This window comes from Mustela putorius, unplaced genomic scaffold, assembly GCF_011764305.1.
Source record: "Mustela putorius furo isolate JIRA1106 unplaced genomic scaffold, ASM1176430v1.1 tig00003858_pilon_pilon_pilon, whole genome shotgun sequence".
Lineage (NCBI taxonomy): Eukaryota > Metazoa > Chordata > Mammalia > Carnivora > Mustelidae > Mustela > Mustela putorius.
In genome coordinates this window covers 9203852-9222482 of record NW_025422010.1, presented here as the reverse complement: position 1 = coordinate 9222482, position 18631 = coordinate 9203852, and the positions used below count along the sequence as shown (strand labels likewise).

General features: G+C 37.1%; 1 protein-coding gene across 2 annotated transcripts in view; it reads left to right on the top strand.

Moving 5' to 3' along the window:
* Positions 1-18631, top strand: part of NDUFV2 (NADH:ubiquinone oxidoreductase core subunit V2) — a 35066-nt gene that overhangs the window by 4175 nt on the left and 12260 nt on the right. The window contains exons 2-4 of one of the 2 annotated variants that reach the window (XM_004742714.3): positions 13899-13964; positions 15553-15615; positions 15703-15819. In XM_004742714.3, the coding sequence (XP_004742771.1) occupies positions 13899-13964; positions 15553-15615; positions 15703-15819 (246 nt within the window). The remainder of the gene's footprint in view (positions 1-13898; positions 13965-15552; positions 15616-15702; positions 15820-18631) is intronic. The other variant, XM_045065379.1, reaches the window with a different exon arrangement.

Sequence of the window (18631 nt, the reverse complement as noted above, 5' to 3'; positions counted from 1 at the left end):
GTTTTTTTTTTTTAAAGCATTTATTTTATTTTATTTTATTATTATTATTTTTTAAAGATTTTATTTATTTATTTGACAGAGAGAGATCACAAGTAGGCAGAGAGGCAGGCAGAGACAGAGGAGGAAGCAGGCTCCCTGCTGAGCAGAGAGCCCGATGCGGGGCTCTATCCCAGGACCCTGAGATTGTGACCTGAGCCGAAGGCAGCGGCTTAACCCACTGAGCCACCCAGGCGCCCCTTAAAGCATTTATTTTAGTTTTCTATTGTTACTCTTACAAATTACCACAAACTGGTGACATAACAGATACTTGTCTTATTCTGTAGGTTAAAATTTTGACATGGTTCCCCCTGGGCTAAAATCAAGGTGTTGGTGGTTCTACTGGAATACTGTAGGGGACAATCTGTTTTCTTGGCTTTTCCAGCTTCTAGAAAAAGCTGCCCTTATTTGTTGGCTCAGGGCTCCTTTCTTCCATCTTCAAAGCCAGCAAGGGCAGGTTAAGCTCTCACTGCACTGACTTTGCTTTCTTCATTTGTGACCTATCCTTTCTTTTGCTCCCTCTTCACCATTTAAAAGGCGCTCTGATTGCCTTGAACCCACCCTGAAAATACGGAATAGAAATCTCCCTATTTTAAGGTCAGCTGATTAGCAGTCTTAATTTCATCTGCAACCTTAGTTCTCTTTTGCTATGCATATTAATATGTTTACAGTTCCCCAGGATTAGGAAGTGGGTATTTTTGAGCATCATTACTCTACCTGCCATGGCCTTAAATACTTAAGGGGAAAGAGAAAATGAGCAAATTTTTAATTTATTTAGTGAGGTTCAGCAGGCCATTGCTACACATAACAAATCAGATCTTTATATTGGACATACGAACTTAGTCTCCATTTCAAACATATAAAAAGCTGAATTTCCCTTCTCTTTGGATATTGTTTAATATCAGCCCAGTACTTTGGGTGATAAATTATAGGTTCATTGACCATGTCAATATGGTTTTCCATTGAGAAACCTTGACCTACTCACCTCTGAGTCAAGGTCAGGAAGCATAGCTAGCTGTAGGGAATTTTATTTTTTTTTTTCATTCAACAAGCACTAAAGACTTAACATATTTAAACACTTTTACTTTGCCTTGTTGTTAGGGAAAGTGCCTTATATATCGGATACTTTCCTGGATGTTACCCATTTTTGTAGGTGAAACAGCTTAAGATTCCCAGACAAATATGCCCCAAATTACACAGTAGTAGGAACCTGAACTGGGTTGGTTGGTTTGTTTGTTTTCCATTTAACCACTTCCTAAGTCGCTCAAGTTTACTGAAGAAAATTGATTTTGTATGGTGAAGATTTAAATTTAATAGGTGCTATAATAGTATAAGGGTTTGTCACTGTGAGCAGAGACTAGGGAAGTGATTTCACTGTACTTAAGGAAGAGAGCACAGGGGATAAGAGGAGTAGGTTAACTCATAATGGGTACAATTTTGTTCCTAAGGGAATATCATGATAGTACCATGAAAAAAACTACACAGTTTGGAAAAGATAATTTCAGATAGCTACATTTATAGCAATATGTAGTACATATCCTTGCTATTTTGAAATATGGAGAAGGAAGTTCTTCATTATCACTCACTAAATACTCCTGTACTTCCAAAGATTCTGGATTGGAAAAGATCTCCTAGCATTTCTTGTTCTTGGCATCTTTAGGTTTTGAAGACCAAAATCTGTCACCTGCATGCTATGATAATAGATACCATATACCCTAAAGCAGTAATTCCCAAACTTGATCAAAAGAATCTCCAATGATACTTTAAACATACACATACTGAGCTCCTCCTGGTCATAGGTTTATTAAATTTTAAATAATACATGTTTATTTGAGTATTAGGCCTTAGGACTAGAAAACAAAACTGTTTACATTTATACAGCATTTGTTTGTATTTATTTGATTTTCAAGTTAAAAAAAACTGTGCTTAATCTTTACCAGTTAATTCTTTAAGTTAAAAGGTTTATTTGTCTGTTTTGTTTTTAAGATTTAATTCACTCATTTCACAGAGTGAGAGGGAGGGAGGGAACACAAGCACCAGGCATTGGGAGTGGGAGAAGTAGGCTTCTCACTGAGCAGGGAGCTTGATGCAGGGCTTGTTGCAGGGCTTGATCCCTGATGCAGAGCTTGATCCCAGGTGACCTGAGCCAAAGGCAGACACTTAACTACTGAGCAACCCAGGTACTCCTAAGTTAAAAGCTTTAAAATCACTTGAACTTGAAAATGAATGTTCACTCTTAAAATCAACTTGTAGGGGCGCCTGGGTGGCTCAGTGGGTTAAGCCGCTGCCTTCGGCTCAGATCATAATCTCAGGGTCCTTGGATCGAGTCCCGCATCGGGCTCTCTGCTCAGCAGGGAGCCTGCTTCCCTCTCTCTCTCTGCCTGCCTCTCCATCTACTTGTGATTTCTCTCTGTCAAATAAATAAATAAAATCTTTAAAAAAAAATCAACTTGTAATTATTTAGGGTCTCATCTGTTTTTGTGAGTGTTGAAGCCTACTGCCTTCATTTTAGGAGTACAAGAAGAAAAGATAATGGGCGACTGGAGTTAGCGTTCAGTTAAAGTTCCAATAATAATAATAATAATAGTGATAGTGACCAGGACAGAAGTACTTTTGCTGATACTACGCTAAATACTTTATCTCATTTAATCTCTAACAGTTTAAAATAGATACTGCTTTGATTTTATAGGTGAGCAAACCTAGGTACAAAGAGATAGAATAACTTGCCCAAGGTTACAGTACTGTAATTGGTGAAGATGAGAATGAACCTAGGTCTACTGACTGAAATGGATGTTTCATTTCTATGAAGTATTCCTATCCTTAGAACATCTGAGTATTGTTTTAATCTACATTGGATTTTACATATATAAAGAGTGCTTTGTTTAATTTGTGGTCAGGATAGACAATATTGTTGCAATTGATAACAGTCATCTTAATCTGTAATGCTCCTGTAAAACCTGGGCTTTTTACGTAACTTTTCTGTTAATGATTTGGCCAAATTTTGCTTGTTAATTCTCTTACAGTGCTAGAAAAATCAGTTAGATTTTTTAAATCTGAATTAACATTTTTAGTTAAATTATTGATGGAACTTTATTTGGAAGACATTGTAAGAGTCCGCCTAACGTATATTTGAAAATGTAACAAAACAATTTTAGTGGTTAAGGCAAAGTTAAGGTTCAAGTAAGGCAAATCGATGTTTGGCTTTTCATTTATTTAGCATTGTGATCTAGGAAATTTTTTTCCTTTGTTCTTTGAGCCTTAGTTGCCACATCTCTAAAGTGAGTTGATGATTATACCTATATGGTACAATTGCTGGGAGGAGTAAATGAGTTACAGTATTTATGAAGTTCATAGCATAGTATTTGATGTAGAGTAAGCACTTGTATCACTATCCTTGAAATAGGTATCACAGTTACTATTAGCCCAGCCATCATCTACTTCATTAAACTAAAATGCACTGAAAACTTATTTAAAATGTAGAAGTACCTACTCTGAGTGTATACAGAAAGACTCTTGGGGGAGCTTTTTGTTTTCTCTGCTTGTCTTTAGACAGCTGAAGGAAATGGGTTTTGCTTGAGTTGGCAGTGGGGGAGGCTGTAGGTAATAGGCAAGTAGGTAATTGGTGAACAATGGCAAGAAAGTAGAGAGGGAGCCAGTATCACTTTCCCTTTACCTCATGTTTCACAAGTGAGTTGTGACCCCTCTGCAGGTGCACACATGTATTACGGATTTAATCTGTAAGTGTTTGGGGGCAGTGTGGAAGGTATATTCCTTGCCTGAAACGGTTGCTATTAAAGAAAACACCAACTTTCAATTGCTTGACCTTAGTCCTGTCTTTCTGACTAATTAGGTTACTGACTCTGTCAGTTTTGTTTTTGCAGCTTCCTTATCCTTTATGAAGTTTGTCTGGCTGAATGTGGCCATTTATAGTGCAAATAACTGATAGAACTGAAAGGTGAGCAGAGTGGATACTGGTCAATGTTTGAGCAACAGAAGAAACTAAGAAAACAAACATAGGGCCTTTGAAAGATTCTGTTCTAGGGGGTGGGTGGAAGAATGAAAAATTAATTTTTGTCATTTTGATCTAGTAGTATTGGTAATGCAGATGATGATTGAAAAGAGCAGGACTGATAGAGCAGATGACTTACATACGAAAGGCCTGGGCTCAGACGTCATCTCTGTCACTAAATGTGTGGTATAGGTCAGGTTACTGTTTCTAAGCCCAAGTTTATTTAAAAGTAAAATGGAAATAACAGCAGCTAACTGTAGATTTATGAGGAGTCTGGGAAAAAAAAGGTATCTTGAAGTACATCACACAGAGCCATTCAAGTTGAATTCAAAGAAAACTGCCATTATTTGCCTGTTGTAAATTTCCTTTCTTTCTGAAACACTCTCAAAAAAGAGTAAGATGGAATTGAAGTCCACTATTAATTCTGTGCTGTATGTTAAATTATTCTTCTCTGCTTAAAATAAATTACTTGAATTTTCATTGAAGTTCACTGAATTCAAATGGAATTTGTTGATGTATGGATACTTTAGAGTCTAGTGAGAAACTAGATTCTAGTTTGGTGAAAAGAGTAGAGTTTAAGGGGGGAAAACTCCGCTTACTCTTCAAATCAGTCCAGCCCAGCCAAATTGTTTCTTTCCAGTTCAGCACCACTAATTGGTCCTGGAATGCCTCTTCAATTCCAAGGTGAAACTAAATTCAAATGGCTTATTAAGTAGTGTAAAAATGTTAATTCAGATTTTTCATATCTTACTTATTCCTTTATTGCAAGTGTCTGATGTGGATGTTATGAGGAGTGTAAAATAGGTGAAGCTCTTAAAGATGTGAAAAAACAGGGCAGCTTTGAAAATGGCCATGTGCTAACTTGATATGAATAACATGCCAGTTGAGAAACAATGAGGGCCAGTATTTATCAGTTTACCCTATTTACCTTGTTCATTGTTTTATAAACAAATTATCCGAGCCTTTTTCCTCCTATTTCTTACTATTTTGAAGTAGTTCTGGCTTCAGACATTGAAATTAAGTTGCTCAAATGCTATGCTAATGTATATATTAGGTTTTCTGTAGGAACAGAAGCATGGCAATTACTGTTTTTTTGAAAAAGTTTTAAAAAAACACAGTAAATAACTTTTGTCTTTTTCCTTTTTTTTTTTTTAAATTAAAGATTTTATTTATTTGACAGAGACACAGCGAGAGAGGGAACACAAGCAGGGGGAGTGGGAGAGGGAGAAGCAGGCTTCCTGTGGAGAAGGGAGCCCAGTGGAGGGCTCCATCCCAGAACCCTGGCATCATGACCTCAGCTGAAAGTAGACGTTTAACGACTGAGCCACCTAGGTGCCCCAGTAAATAGCTTGTTTTAAATATAGGCCATATGTACATACTCTGTAAATGGGAACATGGTGAGCCAGTGGAGGAGGCAGATCTTTTCATTTCTAATCTGTCTCACTATATATAGATGCATTCCAGGGTTTTCTTCGTTAAACTGCTTGATTTCCTAGATCTACTCTATACTTCTGGAGCTCTGATATCATCAAATAGTTCCTTTCAAATAGCTAATAATAAGGCCATAACCTTGTAAGCATTAGCCTTAAGATCTAATGTGACCTCTACCAATAATTAGTTACGTGATCTTGAGAAGTTTTCATAACTCATTTAAATCTGGAAATAATACCTATCTTTCATGAAAGTTGTGAGAACTAAATAATGTGTAAAAAGCTTAGTGACTGACAGATAGTACTTCTATAATAATAGATAATGATAGGTAACACTAATATAGTACTTACTACATGCCAGGCAGCATATTAAGCACTTTACATAGATTATCTCTTTTAATCTTTACAACAATCCTATGAAGTATGTACTGTTAGTACAGTTTTATAGATGAGGAAAGTGGCTCTGGAGCTGGGCTTTTTTAACAACCTGGCTATATTGTCTTTCTGCAAATAGTATGTTTATGGAATATTAAGTACCAGTGATAGATCTCAATTTCCCAGGTGTTAAACTGTGGAAAATGTGGCTTTTAGAAATGATGAAATTGACCTATTTGGTATTGGTCCTTTTTCACTGTCAGAAAGACAGTATTTCAACATTTAGTTTGGTGACATTAGGCAAGATGATTTGGACCAGGGAAGAGTCAGCTAGAAAGCTGTAGAGTAATGCACAAACCTGGAATAATGTCTCAAATGGAGTAGTGATGGAGAGGGAAAGGACTAAAGGGAAAGGACTAAATTTTTTAAAATTGAAATGTTGGGGCACCTGGGTGGCTCAGTCAGTTAACCGTCTGCCTTAGCTCAGGTCATGATCCCAGAGTCCTGGGATCAAGCCCCACGTCTTGCTCCCTGCTCAGCGGGGAGCCTATTTCTCCCTCTCCCACTTCCCCTGCTGATGCTCTCTTTTCTGTCAAATAAATAAATTAAATCTTTAAAAAAATTGAAATGTAATACACATGACAAAAAATTCCAACAGTATAAAAGGATATATATATATATCATAGTAAGTGTAAAATATACATTAAAGAACAGGGGTACAGAGATATATATTATGGTGACTATATTAAATATATTGCATATATTAAAGAGTAAATTTCCTTCCCACTGCACATCCCTGATCCCCTTCAGAGACATCACTGTTACTGGTTTCTTTTGTAATAACCTCTATACTCATTCTCCATTTTATAACATTTTCCTAAATGTCTATATTCATTCTCCATTTTAGAACATTTTCTGTATTTTGAAAAATAGTGGGACATGCAGACTGATATATTTGTAGATTTTTATCTTCTTGTCAAGAACTGTGAAGGCTCTGGGATTTTACCCCTTCTTGCCAGCCAACAATTTAACCTGCTTTGGTATCATGGATGCTGACTGAGACTTGCGTCGGGCTTTATTACTCAGGCCATGCAGGGTAGCACATGCTTCTTGTTTGAGTTGGTTCTCCTTTATCCTCACATCCCATGGGAGTGACATGGAACAACCTGGGTGAATTCTTGGCATCACAACTGAAGAATCCAACCCCAGCTACGAGACAACTTGTGCAACATTTGCCCAAGAGGGAGATACCCTCTACAAAAATCCTTAAAAAGACAGTCTGGAACAAAAGCTGTCAGTGACTAGTCCTCCTCTCAGGTGCAGAAACCCACACCTATGGAAAATTGTCTGCCAGCACTACTATTTTTTCCTCCCCCCCCCTTTAAGTGAAAAAAGATTTGTAGATTAATTTCAGTGATGAGAAAGGAGATAGTATTTTTCAACCATCTATAATATACTTTCACCACAAAATTTGGTGGTCTTATGTGTATATAGATAATAAAAATAATTATGTGGAAATTCAGGAAGCTGTCACTGATCTGTTCTTTGAGACAGTGTGACAGTGACTGTTAGAGTCAGCTAACAAAGTGCAGTTTTTTTTTTTAAGATTTTATTTATTTATTTGACAGACAGAGATCACAAGTAGGCAAAGAGGCAGGCAGAGAGAGAGAGAGAGGGAAGCAGGCTTCCTGCGGAGCAGGGAGCCCGATGCGGGGCTCGATCCCAGGACCCTGAGATCATGACCCGAGCCGAAGGCAGCAGCCCAAACCACTGAGCCACCCAGGCGCCCCACAAAGTGCAATTTAAAAATCTGTTCTTAAAATGCAGTTGTTCAAATCTTCCATTTTTCAGTTATTAAATGTTTTATCCTCGTATCAGCTAAGCAAATGTGATAATGCTTTAATAGGTTTTATAATACTTTCAGAGAAACTTTATTATTTGAACCTTAAAGCACTCCAGTAAGTAAACATCCCTGTTTTACAGGTACAGAAACTGAGGCTTAAAAAAATCCAAGTGGCTTTTGTAAAGTCACATGTTAAACAATTTTTTTTTTAAATCTTGAAACTCCAGCATTTTTTCTTGTGGCTTAGCTGTTGTTTTTTTTTTTTTTTTTTTTTCTGTTTTCAATCAGTAGTCTGTTTTCAGTGATTTGGACTTTAAAACACATAATTTGGGTAGAAGTGTTTGTGTGTATTAAAACTCATGTGCATATCCAGAATTATAGGTCAGCCAGAGGGTGCCTCGAAATAGATTTTCCAATACATAGCCATCTAGCCCCAGAGACCCGTTTTCAAGATTATCTCTGTATTTTTCTTTTTTTTTTTCCCTCTGTATTTTTCATTTTAAGTAGTTACGTGACAGATACTGAGCTAATGAGGAAGGGGTCAAATGTTGACCCAAAACTAAAGCTATTTTAACTTAAGAGATTAGTGGTGTTTAATTTGAATAATACGTAGGGAAGTTGGAAGGATTAATAGTAGAGGTGGCAAGTTTCATTTTCTATTTGATGAATGTTTCATTTTACTGTTTTTAAAGATTTTATTTATTTGAAAGAGAGATTGTATGTGTGCCTGCGTGGAAGGGCAGAGGAGAAGAATCCTAAAGCAGGAGTGTGGAATAACAGCTGGGGCTCTATCGCAGGACCCTGAGGCATGACTTGAGCTCAAGTTGAGTTGTGTGCTTAACTGACTGAGCCACCCAGGCACCCTAATGAATGTTTTGTTTTAAATAAGGTTTTTGTCAGTTAATCCATGCTGCATAAGAAGCATGAGAAATAGAGAAAAATATAAGAAACAGTATGGAAATAAGAATCCCTTATAATTTTGTTAACATTGTAATAACAGAGATAAGCGCTTTAAATTGTTATGGCCTTCCAGTCTTTTCATTAGTGTCTCTATTGAATATAATCAGGATGGTAGTTTATGCTTTTTTGTTTGTTTTATTTAACCCTGATATTTTCCAGTTAGGATTGTGGCATAAATACATCTTTCAGTGTCATTATTTTTAGAAAATACAGTTTTGGCAACTACATAATATGATTTTTGTTGGAACTATTATTTATGACTTTTCAATGTTGGGGGGGCTCCTGGGTGCTCAGTCAGTTAAGCCTTCAGCTCAGGTTGTTATCCCAGGATCCTGGGATCCAGCCCTGTACCAGGCATCTGCTCAGCAGGGAGCCTATTCCTCCCTCTGCTCCTCCTGCCTGCTTGTGATCTCACACACTCTCTCTCAAATACAACAAAAACCTTTCTGTGTTGGGCTTTTTTGTTGCTTGTGTTTTGCTGTAACAATACGGAGAATATATTTCTGTATAAACCTTTATCATTTTATACTGTTACTTAGGATAAAAGTCTAGAAGTAGAATTAATAAGTTAAAAGATGGAAACTTTCTTTAGTCTGTCCATAACCCTGTCAGTTTGCTCTCCTAAAAGGCAGTTTTTAACCTAATGTATAACAGTTTTTACCTAATGTATAAGCATCCCTACTTCATACATACACCAGAACTGTTATCGTTTAAAAAAAAAAAACAGCGCTAGTTTGATAACTGGAAATGTTATCTCATTTAAACATGCATGTTTTATTTTTATTTTTTTAATTTAAATTCAATTAGCCAGCATATGGTACATCATTAGTTTTTGATGTCATGTTCAGTGACTCATTATTTGCGTATTACCACCCAGTACTCATCACATCACATACCCTTCTTAATGCCCATCACCCAGTTACTCCATCCCCCCACCCACCTCACTTTCCACAACCGCCCATTTGTTTCCCAGAGTCAAGAGTCTCTCATGGTTTGTCTACCTCTCTGATTTCTTCCCATTCAGTTTTCCTTCCCTTCTCCCAATGTCCTCTGTACTATTCCTTATATTCCACATAATGATAATTCTTTTTCTGATTGACCTGTTTCACTTAGCATAATACTCTCCAGTTCCATCCATGTCAATATAAATGGTAGGGATTCATCCTTTCTGATATTTCATTGTATATATAAACCACATCATGTTTATCCATTCATCTGCTGAAGGGCATCTCAGCTCCTTCCACAGTTTGGCTGTTGTGGACATTGCTACTTTGAACATTGGGGTGCATGTGCCCCTTCTCCACACTACAGCTGTATCTTTGGGGTAGATACCCAGTAGTGCAATTACTGGATTGTAGGATAGCTCTATTTTTAACGTCTTGAGGAACCTTCATACTGTTTTCAACAGTGGCTGTACTGCCAACAGTGTAAGAGGGTTCCCCTTTCTCCACATCCTTGGCCACCATTTGTTGTTCCTTGTATTGTTAATTTTAGCCATTCTGACTGGTGTGAGGTGGTACCTCATTGTGGTTTTAATTTGTATTTCCCTGATGCTGAGTGATGTGGAGCATTTTTCCATGTGTTTTTTGGCCATTTATATGTCTTTGGAGAAGTGTCTGTTTATGTCTTCTGCCCATTTCTTGACTGAGTTATTTTTTTTATGGGTGTTGAGTTTGGTAAGTTCTTTATAGATCTTGGATACCAGCCCTTTATCTCTTATGTCATTTGCAAATATCTTCTCCCATTCTGTAGGTTGCCTTTTAGTTTTGTTGACTATCTTTTGCCATGCAGAAGCTTTTTATCTTGATGAAGTCCCAGTAGTTCATTTTTGCTTTTGATTCCCTTGCGTTCAGAGACCTTTCTTGCAGGAAGTTGTTGTGGCCAAGGTTGAAGAGGTTACTGCCTGTGTTCGCCTCTAGGATTTTGATGGATTCCTGTTTCACATTTAGGTCTTTCATCCATTTTGAGTTTATCCTTGTGTATGGTGTAAGAGAATGATCCAGTTTCATTCTTCTGCATGTGGTTGTCCAATTTTCCCAGCCTATTTATTGAAGAAACTGTTCTTTTTTCCATTGGATATTCTTCCCTGATTTCTTGAAGATTAGTTGACCTAGAATTGAGGGGCTGTTTCTAGGTTCTCTCTTCTGTTCCATTGATCTGTGTGTCTGTTTTTGTGCCAGTACCATGCTTTCTTGATGATCACATGCATGTTTTAAATTACTAGTTAGTTCATTAGCAGTTATATTGTGACTTTTTGTTCATATTAATTCATTTTTCTCATTGATTTCTATGTGTTTATGATCTCTTCAAGCTGTTAATTTTTTGTCATCAAATATGTAAAAGATCCAGGAGTCACCAGCATGTAGTTAAACATATGAGAATGAATAAGCTCTAAGGGGCAAAAAAATTCTGTGAAGAAAAGAACCTAGGACATGGCTGAGCCCTAAGGACAACCTACCCTGAAGGGTTTGGGTAAAGAGCCAGTAAAGTAAACACAATATTTGGGTTAAGAAGTTAGGAAAAGAGGACACTGAATGCATTCTGTTCTCTTAAGTTAATTTTTTATTATGAAATCTTTTGTTTCTTCTCAGAATTAGTTAAGTAATTCACTAGTGTTATTCAGTAAAAATTGTTCTTTGATTTAAAAAAATCTCAGCTAAAGTGATGGCAGGGACTATCTTCTAAATTTTAGTTTCAGTTAATTTTTCAAAGCTTTATGCTGGTGGTGGTTTTTTGTTTTTTTTTTTTTTGTTTTTTTTTTTACATTATTTGGGAACTCTGGCCTTCGTTTTATCTTTATCTCAGTTTATGTTCTGGACAGGCATATCAGGGGTATAAGTTTAATCTTGTATTTAATTCGTAGATTGACCCTGAAGCAGTTTGGGAGAATTTGAATAAAAGTATAAGGACATATGGGGCGCCTGGGTGGCTCAGTGGGTTAAGCCGCTGCCTTCGGCTCAGGTCATGATCTCAGGGTCCTGGGATCGAGTCCCGCATCGGGCTCTCTGCTCAGCAGGGAGCCTGCTTCCTCCTCTCTCTCTCTGCCTGCCTCTCTGCCTACTTGTGATCTCTCTGTCAAATAAATAAATAAAATCTTTAAAAAAAAAAAAGTATAAGGACATAAACAATCTCCTTGATGTGTTTTTTTTTCTTCTAAGTTTTTATGTGTTTTAAGATGCAAAAAAGCAAAAAATAGAATCACTGTGTTCTTTTGCTGCCCAAGAAAGAAAACCAAAACAACCAGAGTTGCAGCCCCCTGTGTACTGATCAGATTCTCCCCTCCCTGCCCCCGTTATCCTAAAACTGATGTTTACCCTGTATTTTTTTAACCTATGTCCCACATTCTTTTTTTTTTTAAGTGTTTTAAATTTAAAGTCAATTAATTAACAAATAGTGTATTTTTAGTTCCAGAGGTAGAGTTCAGTTATTCATCAGTCTTAAATAAAACCCAGTACTCATTATATCAAGTGGCCTCCTTAATGTCCATCATCTGGTTACTGTATTTCTCCAAAACCCTCCCCTCCAGCAGACCTCAGTTTATTTCCTATGATTAAGAGTCTCGTATGGTTTGTCTCTCTCTCTCTCTCTCTCTCTGTGATTTTGTCTTTTTTTTTTCATTTACTTATTTGACAGAGAGATCACAATTAGGCAAAGAGGCAGGCAGAGGGGGGGGGGGGAAGCAGGCTCCTCACTGAGCAGAGCACCCGATGTGGGGCTCGATCCCAGGACCCTGAGATCATAACCTGAGCCAAAGGCAGAGACTTAACCCACTGAGCCACCCAGGTGTCCCTGTGACTTTGTCTTGTTTTATTTTTCCCTTCCTTCCCTTATGATCTCTGTTTTGTTTCTTAAATTCCACATATGGATGAGATTATATGGTAATTGTCTTTCTCTGATTGACTTTCACTTAGTGTAGTATCTTCTGTAGAGTTCCATCCTCGTCCTTGCCAGTGTCAAGATTTCATTTTTGTTTAAGGCTGAGTAGTATTCCATTTTGTGTGTGTGTGTGTGTATGTGTGTATATATATATACACACGCACTACATCATCTTTATGCATTCATCTGTTGATGGGCATCTAAGTTCTTTCCATAGTTTGGCTACTGTGGACATTGCTGCTATAAACATTGTGGTGCAAGTACCCCTTTGGATCACTACATTTGTATTTTGGGGGTAAATACCCAGTAGTGTGATTGCTGGGTCATAGGGTAGCTTTATTTTCAACTTTTTGAGGAACCTCCATACGGTTTTCCAGAGTGGCAGCGCAAGCTTGCATTCCCACCAACAGTGTAAGTGGGCTCCTCTTTCTCTGCATCCTCGCCAACATCTATCATTTCCTGATTTGTTAATTTTAGCCATTCTGTGTGTGCCACATTCTGTATTTCGATCCTTTCTTGTTAATTAAACAAGTGTTTACATAAACTTCTTCAACTGAAATTTGGATCTAGGGAAAAGTTAAATACATGATTGTATCACTGCTTTTACTTCTCTGTTATATTTGCTTTCTCTGAAATATCCAGCTTTCGCTAGTTCCATGCTTGGTTTAATCCAGTGTTCTACCATTGTGTGATTAGTAGAACTCAGAAATCAGAGGATTTCTGAATAGTGGCTGAATTGCTTTTAGTCGTGGTAGGGAGGATGGTAAGAGTGTTGGAGGTGGGGAGCAATAGGGCAAAGAGAAATAAAATGCAACAGAAGTAATCAAATGGATTCCCTCTAAAACAACTGATGCATAGCATCATAAGCAGCTTTCTGAAACTTTATGACTGGAGTTTTTAAACTAATTCAGTAAAGAATTGAAAAGGGGGCAATCCTTGACTCATTTGTGCAGAGTATATGACTCATTTGTACAGAATGAAAACATGTTTATGAAAGCCCACATTAAATGAATGCTGGCATCCAGCTTGATTCAGAAAAAAGTGAAAGGCCACAAATTAATGGAATATCAGCTCTCCTAATGGCATGCTGACAAGAGTGTAGTAGAAAAGGGTACATGAATTGGGAGATACGGGTTGTGGACCTGGTTCTTCCATGGACTTGTGTGTTACCTTAAAACCCAGTATTACAATAAACCTTGGATTTCCATTTCCTTATACTTCTCCTGAAATAAGATGGGCAGGGTATATAGCACAGTGAGCCATATCTCCTAAGATCTTTTACTTATATAAGTTGACACAGATCTTAAGGTATTTACTCATGAAAAATTTCTTAAGGCTTACGATTTGCTAAATTTTCTTAAAATTTTAGGGGAGACATATAAGGAATTTACATAAGACAGCTGTACAAAATGGAGCTGGAGGAGCCTTATTTGTGGTAAGTAATTATTCCTATTTCTTCAGAATGGAAAGACTTGGAAATTTGGGTAAAACTGTTTTAACAATCCAAGTATCTTAAACACCAGTGTCTCATTGTGGTGATTTAAATATAGCTAATTGAACTCATTAAATTTCAAAAGATGTGTGACTCCAGTTGAACCTCTTGAGTTTAAATTGACACCAGGGTAGCCCTGAATTTAGAATATTTTTTGGTGAAATTACTATGAGCCCTAAACTGATTTCTAGTCTCACTTTGGGTTGATTTTTTTTTTTAAATTTATTTATTGACAGAGAGAAATCACAAGTAGATGGAGAGGCAGGCAGAGAGAGAGAGAGAGAGGGAAGCAGGCTCCCCGCCGAGCAGAGAGCCCGATGCGGGACTCGATCCGAAGGCAGTGGCTTAACCCACTGAGCCACCCAGGTGCCCCTCACTTTGGGTTCTTAAAAATGCTGTAATTTGGGGAATCCCAAAATGGTACTAGTTTAAAACTCCTGGATCTTAGTAATACAGTGAATACATTAGTAGTTCCTTTATATTTTCGGTTTTTAGGGTTTAACTACAGGTGGAGGTCCATGAACTCCCTAGCTTAACTGTACAATTCAAAGATAAGATAATGTATCTCCTTTCTGTGATAAGATGCAGTTACCAGGGATTCATCTGGTGTTGTTTAAAGGCAATTTAGTTGACTTGGAGGATGATTTAGAGTTAGTAATTCAGTTTTGTTAGCTGAGTTATTTCCAGGCTGAATCTTAAAAAATGAGTTAACCATACTATTGTGTAGATTCCTGCTTGATAGTTTTTCATGTTTGTCTAAAAGTGTTGAATTTGCCACATACTTGAGATCATTGTCCAAAGTTTCAATTTTCTTTTCTTCCTTTATATCTTTGAAATAGTAGAACTTTAAGAGTTAACATATTGAAGTATTCAGCTCTGTGTTCACCGAACATACTAAACATTAATTGATGTAAGTGTTAATCTCAGTGTGACTCATTTGATTTCCTGTTTACATACCATTTCTTGTCAGTTTTTGAAGAGGGCCTGTTCTTTTTGGAGAAGAAATAAAGCTTCTTGCCATTGGCTGGTTTTTGTTATGTGGTGAAGAAATGGTGTTTTTGTACCTTCCTAAAGTAGTGGGTCCTTTTGATAATTTGATACACACTCTTCTGGAACAATGCCTGTTACATGTATACTCAAAATTTTGTGTCTTAATTTTCTAAGTCTTCCAGCAATGGTTTTTTTGTTTTGTTTTGTTTGTTTGTTTTTTTTTTTTTTTTTTTTTAGTAATTACACTAGAAAATCCTGTTCTCTAATCAAGTTTTTGGATTTGGTCCTAAAGCTACTTCTCTTAGTTATTAAAGAGTGATTTCTAAAACTTTTATGAAATTTTGAATTCTGTTAACAATACTTCGTTAATCCTATTCATTAAATGTGTATTTAATAATTAGTCCTTTTTGATGCATGGATAGATTATATAATTTGGGAATTAAAGTGAAGAGATTAAGTGATCAGTAGTAGTATAGTAATATACAAAGCTGTCCTGAGGGAGTTTTGATAATTCTGGAAAACATTTTTTCCCTTCATATAGCACAGAGATACTCCTGAGAATAACCCAGATACTCCATTTGATTTCACGCCAGAAAACTATAAGGTATGACTAAATTAATGGTATAATTAATTTATGAACTGTTTAATATTTTCCAGATGTACTAAAACATGTGCTTTTTCTTTGATACAGAGGATAGAGGCAATTGTAAAAAACTATCCAGAAGGACATAAAGCAGCAGCTATACTCCCAGTCCTGGATTTAGCCCAAAGACAGAATGGATGGCTGCCCATCTCAGCTATGAACAAGGTACTAAATTCATTTTTACCTTAGTTTGAAAAGATGAGAGACTGTGTATGAATTTCTTCTTATGTAGAAATTCCTCTGATGGTTTTTAATGTCAGAATCAAGGAATTTGAGGCTTTTAATCATTTATGTTTCCTCAAATTTGTGTTTTTGTTGGTTCTCTTAATGATGTGGAGTACTGAAAAGGTAGAGCTTTTTATCCTTGCAGGAAATAGTAAAGGCATTATCGTGAAAGTCGTTTTCTCTTTTTTTTTTTCCTTTTTTTAAGATTTTCATTCATTTATTTGACAGACAGAGATCATAAGTAGGCAGAAAAGCAGGCAGAGCCTGGGAGGGGAGGGGGGAGCAGGCTCCCCGCTGAGCAGAGCCCGACCCAGTGGGCCTGATCCCAGGACCCTGAGATTGTGACCTGAGCCGAAGGCAGAGGCTTAACCCACTGAGCCATCCAGGCACTCCTCTTTTTTCCCTTTTTGAAAGAAAAGGCCATAATAAAGATAAAAGATCTTGCATGTGTATTGTTTGCTGTCAAGGTATTCTGAAAATAAATGCGCTGTTTAAACACAAATGATGGAGAAAAGGATCTGCTCACAGTTAATAGGAATCTTCATATTATTTTGCATCTTTGGCTACAGACTTTAATAAAATTTATATAATACATAGTATTTGATGGTACCCTAGACTTAATAATCAGCAACATACAGAAATGGTATGGGTGACCCATTTAAAGGTTAGTCTATTCATACATTTAAAAAAAAAACATTTATTTATTTATTTGACAGAGATTACAAGTAGGCAGAGAGGCAGACAGAGAGAGGAGGAAGCAGGCTCCCTGCTGAGCAGAGAGCCTGATGCGGGGCTCCATCCCAGGACCCTGGGATCATGACCTGAGCCGAAGGCAGAGGCTTTAACCCACTGAGCCACCCAGGCACCCTATACGTATTTTTAAGACTCATTTTTTTTCTAATTGTGGTTTTAGCAGTAATCCACATTTCACATTTATTCATGTTATATTAATATAACTATATTTTTGTGGTGTTATGTTGCAGGGTATAGTTTATGAAGTGCCATACAAAATCATGTCTTTTTTTTTTTTTTTTTACGATTTTATTTATTTGACACAGAGAGAGATCATAAGTAGGCAGAGAGGCAGGTGGGGGTGGGGGAAGCAGGTTCCCTGCTGAGCAGAGAGCCCGATGCAGGGCTCCATCCAAGGACCCTGAGATCATGTCCTGGGCCGAAGGTAGAGGCTTAACCCACTGGGCCACCCAGGTGCCCCCCAAAATCATGTGTTTCTTATGAGAATCACACAGATAATAAGCTAGTATGATATAATGGGAAATACATTTGTCTTTGAGTGAAGAGATGTGTTTTTTTCTGTGGACTTCCTCATCTGCAGTGAAGATTTTGAACTAGGATAGATCTCTTGAAATTACTATGTTATGATTCCTAAGTGATAGAGTTGGGACTGGACCATTTTCAATTCAGTGCATTTCCCACTTGGCTGACTCTTGCAGAGATTCTTCTATACTTCATTTCTCTTTTATACTTTTAAAATTTTATTTGGTCTATTAGGCTAGACCATTATCATCTTTATCTTAAAGAACAGGAATGTCTGGGTGCCTGGGTGGCTCAGCAGGTTGGGCCTCTGCCTTCAGCTCGGGTGATGGTCTCAGGGTCCTGGGATGGAGCCTGGCATCGGGCTCTCTGCTCAGGAGGCAGGGAGCCTGCTTCGCCCTCTTGCTCTCTGCCTGCCTCTATGCCTACTTGTGATCTCTGTCAAATAAATAAGTAAAATCTTTAAAAAATAAGTAAATAAATAAATAGGAATGTCTTCAGTTGATCTAATGAAATGCCATAGGAAGATTTTAAATTTTGTTCATATCTCTTAATTTGCTTTTAACATGGTTATGGACCATTATTATTATTATTATTATTATTATTTTTGGACTGAAAATGATACAAAGCAAGTTTGATTGGTACTATACTTAGTAAAACATAGTCAGCTGGGTTTTTTCCCAATAAATCACACTACCCTTTGGGTACTTTCTAAATTACTGAACATTGTTTTTTGTATTATAATAGCAAACTTTTAAAATAACAGTTTAGGTATGTTTCTATTTATAAATACTTTTTTCCTTGCAAAAATTTATGTTTTTAAATTTTTTTTTTTTAAATAATCTCTATACCCAACATGGGGCTTGAACTTACAACTCCAAAATCAAGAGTTGCACACTCTACTGAATGAGCAAGATGTGTCCCCCAAATTCATATCCTTAATAATGGCAAATGTGTTAGAAGTCTTGCTGAATGGTAAGCTAACATAATGACATAAAATAAATGACAACCAATGTGAAAATGTTTCACAAATATTGTCCTGTTCTCTTTAGAATTGAATGTATATGTGTCAGAGACAGGGAATAGTGTATAGAGAATAGAATCAAGATTCCATTTTTATATTTGAGACTTCTTATGTAACTGTTTCTGTGACTCCCCCCTCCCCAAAGGAGAACCCAACCTTAAAATCAGAACAATATCCAGAAGCTCACATATTAGTTCCTTAACCATTACTAAGGTGTAGAGAGGATACAGTAGCATCCCCAGGGGAGCTTTTTCAACTTAGCCATCAGTGGTAGAGCTCCAGCATGTGTATTTTCTGGCTCCAGCATGTGTGTTTTGAGAGGGCTCCCAGATTCAGAGGTACATGCCTGGTTTAGTATCACCAAATTAAATTTTGCACAGCCACTTACCTTTCACAAGTGAGCCATGGTTAGATGTTTTTTGAGAGTATATATCCTTTAGAATCTATTCTAATATG